At 35.7% G+C, this 8,734-nt stretch overlaps 4 gene segments (V, D, J or C); all 4 read left to right on the top strand.

Annotated features, from left to right (window-relative positions):
• The first annotated feature begins 282 nt into the window (after nucleotides 1–282).
• On the top strand, nucleotides 283–777 carry LOC107722059 (Ig kappa chain V-VI region NQ2-6.1-like). The segment is given in 2 exon segments: nucleotides 283–322; nucleotides 425–777. Coding segments are annotated over 2 exon segments (393 nt in total).
• A 987-nt stretch (nucleotides 778–1,764) lies between these two features.
• On the top strand, nucleotides 1,765–2,272 carry LOC107722058 (Ig kappa chain V-VI region NQ2-6.1-like). The segment is given in 2 exon segments: nucleotides 1,765–1,804; nucleotides 1,905–2,272. Coding segments are annotated over 2 exon segments (408 nt in total).
• A 1,746-nt stretch (nucleotides 2,273–4,018) lies between these two features.
• Nucleotides 4,019–4,537, top strand: LOC107722057 (Ig kappa chain V-VI region NQ2-6.1-like). The segment is given in 2 exon segments: nucleotides 4,019–4,058; nucleotides 4,185–4,537. Coding segments are annotated over 2 exon segments (393 nt in total).
• Nucleotides 4,538–5,438: 901 nt separating this feature from the next.
• On the top strand, nucleotides 5,439–5,957 carry LOC107722056 (Ig kappa chain V-VI region NQ2-6.1-like). The segment is given in 2 exon segments: nucleotides 5,439–5,478; nucleotides 5,605–5,957. Coding segments are annotated over 2 exon segments (393 nt in total).
• The last annotated feature ends 2,777 nt before the right edge of the window (nucleotides 5,958–8,734 follow it).

Here is an 8,734-nt window from a genome sequence, read left to right as displayed (position 1 = left end):
AGCAGGATAAATGGTTCTGTCCTACACAATTATTCGCTAATATAGTCTATTTTTCCACTTGGAAGCTTATTTTATGCACCGAATTTCTTGATAAATAAATAAAATTAATGGTTAAAAATGCACTTTAGAATTGATATTTTGATGTGAGGATCGATCCTTTCGATATAACATCAGTATCGAAAGTATCGATACTTAAGGATCGATCCGCCCATCCCTAACGCAGACATAAATTGAGTTAGTTGAGGAAAGTCACAAAGGCCTTTTTGTTTCTTGCTGGTGTAGATGTTTCTCCTGGTTCTCTTGATATTTTCTCCTCTTAAGGGTAAGTGATTTATAAGAATAACTTCCAAATAGAAAAATACTAATTTTGAATGTTAATGTGTCAATAATAATAACTGCTTACACTTTTTTTTTTTTGAAACAGAGAATGCTGATGCTGAAGTGATAACACCATTCCTCACAGAGCAGTATGTTTTGGCAGGAAAAGATATTACTCTTTCCTGCAACTACAGTGGCTATGTTCAGAATTTACAGTGGTATCGTCAGTATCCCCGATACAAACCTGAGAACATAATTTTTCACACTGAGAGCAACGGTCATTCAGAGCCCAAGCTTCGTCTGTCTTCTGTGGCCAATAAAGGAATTAAGCTTATGAATTTGAGCATATCTACTACAAAGCTGGAAGATTCTGCTCTGTACTACTGTGCCCTGCAGCCCACAGTGACAGGAAACACAACTGCACTGTACAAAAACTTTCTTATGGCCTATTCTTACTAGGAGGTGCTTTCACACCAGTCACAGTTTTCCCCAGTTGTCTTTCCTGACTGATACAATGTGATGCACTTTTCTCAGAAAAATGTGACCACAATATTTCTCACGAAATATCAACTCTGCTGCTGCATTAGTTGATTACGTTTTTGCCAGCTTCCCAATGTTATGAACAGATATTTGTAGAATGCGAATTTAGCTGACAAAGAGCCTCGTAAATACAACAACGGGTTTGTCCTGGGGATGCAGCAAGTCTGACACTGTGTTCATGTTCTTATACTTGTTGAAATGTTACAATAACGTACATTACACATTATACTACATAAAGCTGTGGTTTTTATAAAAATGGGCACGCCGAGTGCTTGTGCTCTTGATTAATATTCATTCATATTGCTTCATAGCATGAAAAGATAATCTCAATGGCTTCTTTACTACGCTACTGCTGATGCCTGATGTAATGCACTACTTGCTTGTGAATTATTAGAAAGTACATTACATAGCCTACATAATAGTACAAATAATGCAAACCCACATTAGAAACTATTTACACAAAATAATGGAATCATGACCCCTGCTTAAATAGTTTAAAATGTAATAATTGCAAGACATTTCAGGAAAATTTTAGGTAAAGCACACCATTTATATATATATAAGTTTTATATATAAACTTTTTGCAAGTTCCCATGTGTAATTTTAGACACACCGATGTCACTGTAACAATCAATATTCTTGAATATGTGCATTATTCTGCCAGAAGATGGAGCTCTAGGAATCCTTCCACTCTTGAGTTCAGTTGTTCAAATGCAGAGCAGACAAACATTAACATGCATTAACTCTAGGAGGGAACTGAAAGTCTTGTCTCTCATTAGTGCAGATGTTATGGAGCTCTAGGAATCCTTCCACTCTTGAGTTCAGTTGTTCAAAAGCAGAGCAGACAAACATTAACATGCATTAACTCTAGGAGGGAACTGAAAGTCTTGTCTCTCATTAGTGCAGATGTTGCTCCTGGTATTCATTATATATTCTCTTCTAAAAGGTGAGTGATTTATAAGAATTACTGTGGAAGTGTTCTCTCCATATCCTGTTGACGGTCTAAATTTACTCCATTACAAATACCAAATTACATTTTTAAACAGAGACTGCTGGTGAAGATGTCTTAAAACCAGTCTTCACAGAGAAGCATGTTTTGGCAGGAAAAGATGTTACACTGATCTGCAACTACACTGGAAATCTTCAGAATCTGCAGTGGTACCGTCAGTATCCCGGATCCAAACCTGAACACCTAATTTTATACCTTGAGACCATCCCCAAATCAGAGCCCGCTCTCCGTCTGACCGCTGTAGCTGAGAAAGCAGCCCAAAGTATGAATCTGACGATCTCTTCAACAGAAGTGAAAGACTCTGCCGTGTACTACTGTGCCCTGGTGCCCACAGTGACAGGAAACACAACTACACTATACAAAAACGTAACGAGCAATGATATTAAACAGAAGATCATGATTTAAAAACATTATATTCAATATTTGCATTGGCACTGTACGACTGTCAAAAGTTTCAAGCATTAATTTGCTGCTCATATCTGTAAAAAGTAGTCTGATACTGTCAATGGTTGATATTTCAGAGAATCAGGGCACACAGTTGTACTTTTAAAACATATTCCAACATGTAGCAGCTAAGTGTCCATTTAATAAAGAATGTAATATTAGATAAATTAGACTTACACAACATCATTTTTAGTTTGTATACATCTTCCTATACAGTCAGTTATTGGTAGGGTGAGACGAGTAAGAAGGTATGTGTGGGAGGAGCTCAGTATTTTGTAAACTCCAGCAGAATAAATCAGAGACAACACCTTCATACAGATCCTGATAGAAGTCTGAACTCAAACTACAGAATCATGTTACTCATCTCTTCTGTTTTAATATTTATCTTCAGTTACTGTAAGTAGTATTACTCATATATATTTTGCATTGTATTCCAGAACATCACAAAAATACCTGTATGTAAGAATACCTGTTTGTTTTGTTGTAAATAAAATTTTGTTGTAAATGCCCATTTCATTGCTTGCTTCTTTAATGTATTTGCAGGTGAATCTAATGGAAATGTCATCCGACCAAACCAGCCGTCTGTAGTTTTAACTGAAGGAAGCAGCACCACTCTGTCCTGTACATATGATGGATCAGCTTACAGTCTCCACTGGTATCGACAGAAGCCTGGATCAAAACCAGAGTTTCTGCTGCTGATTGTGAGGTCTACTAAAACTGTAGTTCCAGCTTCTCCACCTCATCCACAAATGTCCATCAGACTCCATGATAACAAAAGTGTGGATCTGGAGATCTCCTCTGCTGCTGTATCAGACTCTGCCATGTATTACTGTGCCCTGCAGCCCACAGTGACAGGAAAACAAACTACACTGTACAAAAACCTTCTTGTCATTTGTCTGTTGCATAGGTGCATGATCTGCTGCATATGTTGCATATGATCTCTTTGATTTCCATTATGCTGCTGATCTAATTTGACATTTAAACATACGTTACTGGCCATTGGTAATTACTGACCATTAGCAGATTGAATTTCCCTCAAACACAAAAAAATATAATTTAGGACTATAGTCATAATCAATACAAAAATGGACTATGAATTATAAAGACAAAAAATAATCCCCATTCAGGATAAAAGAAATTCAATTGGTTCCTTTAACTAAAGCTTAGAATAAATTCAAAAGTTGTTTAAGACACATTTCTCTACGATAAATTACTAGAATTTATCAAATAGGACATTATCAAAATAACTACACTATAGATGCATTTAAAATATTTTAAATATCTTGCCACATTAAGGTTATACAAGAGGTTTCCAGAGAGTTTATCTCCCACATAATTATTTTAGATTCTCAGTTAAGACCACACCTACTACTGAATTCCTTTGAAAGTTACTACAGTGATTTATAGTTACTTTTGTAGATATATATGTAATCTGTAATCTGCTATACAATAACTTTGGTTGTTTTAGTTACATCCAAAAAAAGACATACTTAACCAGTGGTTACCACACACATTCTACATAGTCTCTCAGTTTTTTTTTTTTTAAATCAAATCAGATTTACACCAGACAGCCCCAGTTAAGCATGGCTTTTACCAGAAGGTGGAGCTCACAATCAAGTGATTTCAAAACAGAGCACATGCAAACTGAGAGTCAGTTAGGAGGAAACTGTAAGTCTTGACTCTACAGAACTTTTTGTCTCATTGATAATGTTGCTCCTTGTCCTCATGATATTTACCCTTTGTAAGGGTGAGTAATGCATAAGAATAATTTCCAGATTACTGATTGATTTTGATTGTGTTAATAAACCAACTATTTATATAGTCTTAATTAGTCCATGAATTTAACTGATTGATTGATTTTTTTTTTAAACAGATAATGTTGATGCTGAATTGATAACATCATTCTTCACAAAGCAGCATGTTTTGGCAGGAAGAGATGTTACACTTTCCTGCAACTACAGTGGTAATGTTCGCAGTCTGCAGTGGTACCGTCAGCATCCCGGATCCAAACCTGAAAATATAATTTATTACACTGAGAGCAGCAGTCAGTCAGAGCCCAAGCTTCGTCTGTACGCTGTGGCCGATAAAGGAATCAAACTTATGAATCTGAGCATATCTTCTACACAAATGGATGATTCTGCTCTGTACTACTGTGCTCTGCAGCCCACAGTGACAGGAAACACAACTGCACTGTACAAAAACAGACAATCAGGACACACACTGTAATTACCAAACATTACTAACATGTACCAATGTGTACAATAAGGAAAAATGAAAGAAAGGATAATTAAGAGAGCTAATAACTGCACATCAATCAGTGTAAAGATCTTCGAAACTTGTGGTTATAGTACTTTAACACTGTATATTTTCCACATAGCTTATTGTCCAAAAGAAACATTTTATTTTTTTGTGAAATCATTATATATGATTAAACAGCAGCCATTCTTTTTTTTTAATCTTCATTTTAATTAGAGAGTAAGCTAAAATGTATTCACATACAATCAGTATTTGTAGGGGAAGATGAAAAAGTAGGTTTGTGTGGGAGGAGCTCAAGGTTTTGTCAGCTTCAGCAGAAGAAATCATTAAGACAACACTGACTTTCCTTCATTGAGAAGTCTGAACTCAAACTACAGAATCATGCTACTCATCTCTTCTGTTTTAATTTTTATCCTCAGTTACTGTAAGTACTGTTAGTCATACACATTTTACACCATATTCCAGAATATAAAAAGAACAGAAAGGTTATTGGGTTTCTATATACAAGAGGTTTCCAGGGCCTTTATTACCCACAGAATTATTTTAGATTCACAGTTAAGACCACACATAGAGTATTGTATTCCTTTGAAAGTCACTAAAGTACAGTTGATAGCTGATATGTTGCTGTACAATAACTTTTGGTTGTTTCAGTTACATCCAAAAAAGAATGACATTATACTTAACCAGTGGTTACCACACATTTTTTTAATTATTATTAAATCAGATCAGAGAGTATTACAGTTAAGCATGGCTTTTACCAGAAGGTGGAGCTCACAATCAAGTGATTTCAAAACAGAGCACATGCAAACTGAGAGTCAGTTAGGAGGAAACTGTAAGTCTTGACTCTACAGAACTTTTTGTCTCATTGATAATGTTGCTCCTTGTCCTCATGATATTTACCCTTTGTAAGGGTGAGTAATGCATAAGAATAATTTCCAGATTACTGATTGATTTTGATTGTGTTAATAAACCAACTATTTATATAGTCTTAATTAGTCCATGAATTTAACTGATTGATTGATTTTTTTTTTAAACAGATAATGTTGATGCTGAATTGATAACATCATTCTTCACAAAGCAGCATGTTTTGGCAGGAAGAGATGTTACACTTTCCTGCAACTACAGTGGTAATGTTCGCAGTCTGCAGTGGTACCGTCAGCATCCCGGATCCAAACCTGAAAATATAATTTATTACACTGAGAGCAGCAGTCAGTCAGAGCCCAAGCTTCGTCTGTACGCTGTGGCCGATAAAGGAATCAAACTTATGAATCTGAGCATATCTTCTACACAAATGGATGATTCTGCTCTGTACTACTGTGCTCTGCAGCCCACAGTGACAGGAAACACAACTGCACTGTACAAAAACAGACAATCAGGACACACACTGTAATTACCAAACATTACTAACATGTACCAATGTGTACAATAAGGAAAAATGAAAGAAAGGATAATTAAGAGAGCTAATAACTGCACATCAATCAGTGTAAAGATCTTCGAAACTTGTGGTTATAGTACTTTAACACTGTATATTTTCCACATAGCTTATTGTCCAAAAGAAACATTTTATTTTTTTGTGAAATCATTATATATGATTAAACAGCAGCCATTCTTTTTTTTTAATCTTCATTTTAATTAGAGAGTAAGCTAAAATGTATTCACATACTAGGGCTGGGCGTTATAGCTAAAAAATATATCAACGATATATGTTTCATATCGTTCGAAATTAGACTAATATTAATGTTTTTATTCACAATCTCCTCATCACAGGCAGGCACAGCACTCAATTCAGCATGTGTTCGTGTTTGTGTGAGCCGTCTGCATCACTTATAGTACGTGCCTATATCGTGCGCTATATCGAACATTTTTATATCGTTATCGATGAAGGTGTACTGTTACCGATAAATATCGATACCTTTTTATCGCCCAGGCCTATCACATACAATCAGTATTTGTAGGGGAAGATGAAAAAGTAGGTTTGTGTGGGAGGAGCTCAAGGTTTTGTCAGCTTCAGCAGAAGAAATCAAAGACAACACTGACTTTCCTTCATTGAGAATTCTGAACTCAAACTACAGAAACATGTTACTCATCTCTTCTGTTTTAATTTTTATCCTCAGTTACTGTAAGTACTGCTAGTCATACACATTTTACACCATATTCCAGAATATAAAAAGAGTATACAAATCAAAAACATGCACATTTTTAAATTCATTCTAAACATAATCCATTACATTGCTTGATTATTTATCATCTTTGCGGGTGAATCTAACGGAAATGTCATCAGACCAAACCAGCCATCTGTAGTTTTAACTGAAGGAAGCAGCACCACTCTGTCCTGTTCATATGATGGATCAGCTTACAGTCTCCACTGGTATCGACAGAAGCCTGGTTCAAAACCAGAGTTTCTGCTGCTGATTGTTGAGTCTTCCAAGTTTGTCACCAAAGCTGACTGACCTCATCCACATATGTCCATCAGACTATGATAATGAAAGTGTGGATCTGGAGATCTCCTCTGCTGCTGTATCAGACTCTGCAGTGTATTACTGTGTTCTGCAGCCCACAGTGACAGAAAAACCCGCTACACTGTACAAAAACTTGTTTCTTGCATATTGTATAATAATCATATATTTAAGCCTTCCCTCATGCAGTGTCTCATTATTTTTCCTCCTTCCTTTCTTTACAAGGTGGTCTTTTTTCTGAGAACTACTGTAGCCTACCATTTTAGCAAATGTTTTGCACCGTTTACTTATTTATTGGTAATTTAAGGCCACTTTTACAAGACAAAACACACTGTAATTTACAATAAATCAAGTTAAGTGAACCAGTACACCATAGTATGAACCCACACATGCTAGAAAAACATTCCTTTATGCAAAAAAGGATGTATGAAACTTAATTAGCATTAATGTACAAAAATCAATTAAACAAAAATAAAACAGTTCCTTCTATGTCTATAGACAAGACAAATTGCTGCACATGAGACTAATGTATGATAACTTTGCTATGTGTTTTTTTTTTTTTTTTGCACAGTAAACATAAATTGTACTATCAATTGGATCTCTCTGGACAGTGACAGCCTTTATTACAGTACCTTATTACATATTTCTTTAATCATTTCAATCTTGTACAAGTTAATGTATAATTTACTAGGTCAAAATTTCTGTAAGCTGTTTTTTTTTTAAATACAGTACATCCCATGAAGGATGATGAGATATTGTAGCAAAAGGTGATGTCGCGTGCATTCTGCCAGAAGGTGGAGCTCCGGGAACCATCCTAGTTCAGTCTCAGTTCAGTTGTTTAAAAACAGAGCTGACATACATTGAGTCAGTCACACTTTAGAAGAGAACTGTAAGTCTTGACTCTCAAAGTCGTTGTTTTTATTAGTGTAGATGTTGCTCCTCGTATTCATTATATTTTCTCTCCTAAAAGGTGAGTGATTCAACAAGCTTTTTGTACTGTTGACAATCTGAAATTGTCCATTAGAAATGATTAATTAAAACATTGTTTGTTTTAAACAGAGACTGCTGGTGAAGATGTCATAAAACCAGTCTTTACAGAGAAGCAGGTTTTGGAAGGAAAATATGTTACACTGATCTGCAACTACACTGAAGCTGTCAACAATTTACAGTGGTATCGTCAGTATCCCGGATCCAAACCGGAGCACATCATCATGTTCTTTGAGACCATCCCCAAATCAGAGCCCGCTCTCCGTCTGACCGCTGCAGCTGATAAAGCAGCCAAAAGTATGAATCTGATGATCTCTTCTACAGAAGTGAAAGACTCTGCTGTGTACTACTGTGCCCTGGTGCCCACAGTGACAGGAAACACAACTACACTGTACAAAAACAGAGTGGCAGAATATTTAAGACAGAAGATGATGATGCACAATGCAGATTTTAAAACTACACTCTTTATAAAGTGGACAATCTATTGTTACCTTTTGGAATAGTTTCCAAACCCATGTACAGTATATTGGTAGTGTCCTCCTCACCATTAATATTATCAGACCACTTCTTAATACAGATATGAAAAGCAACATAATGTTTAAAACATTTAATATCTGTACAGTGCCACTGCAATATTTGTATAATATCAGCTTATTTATATACTGTCTGTACTTGTGGAGTCAAATGAGCGTGTAGGTTTGTGTAGGAGGAGCTTAAGATTTTG

Source organism: Sinocyclocheilus rhinocerous, unplaced genomic scaffold (genome assembly GCF_001515625.1).
Source record: "Sinocyclocheilus rhinocerous isolate Xijiao unplaced genomic scaffold, SAMN03320098_v1.1 scaffold484, whole genome shotgun sequence".
Taxonomy (NCBI): Eukaryota; Metazoa; Chordata; class Actinopteri; order Cypriniformes; family Cyprinidae; genus Sinocyclocheilus; species Sinocyclocheilus rhinocerous.
The sequence above is the reverse complement of the archived record's forward strand: the minus strand, read 5'-3'. Positions and strand labels throughout refer to the sequence as shown.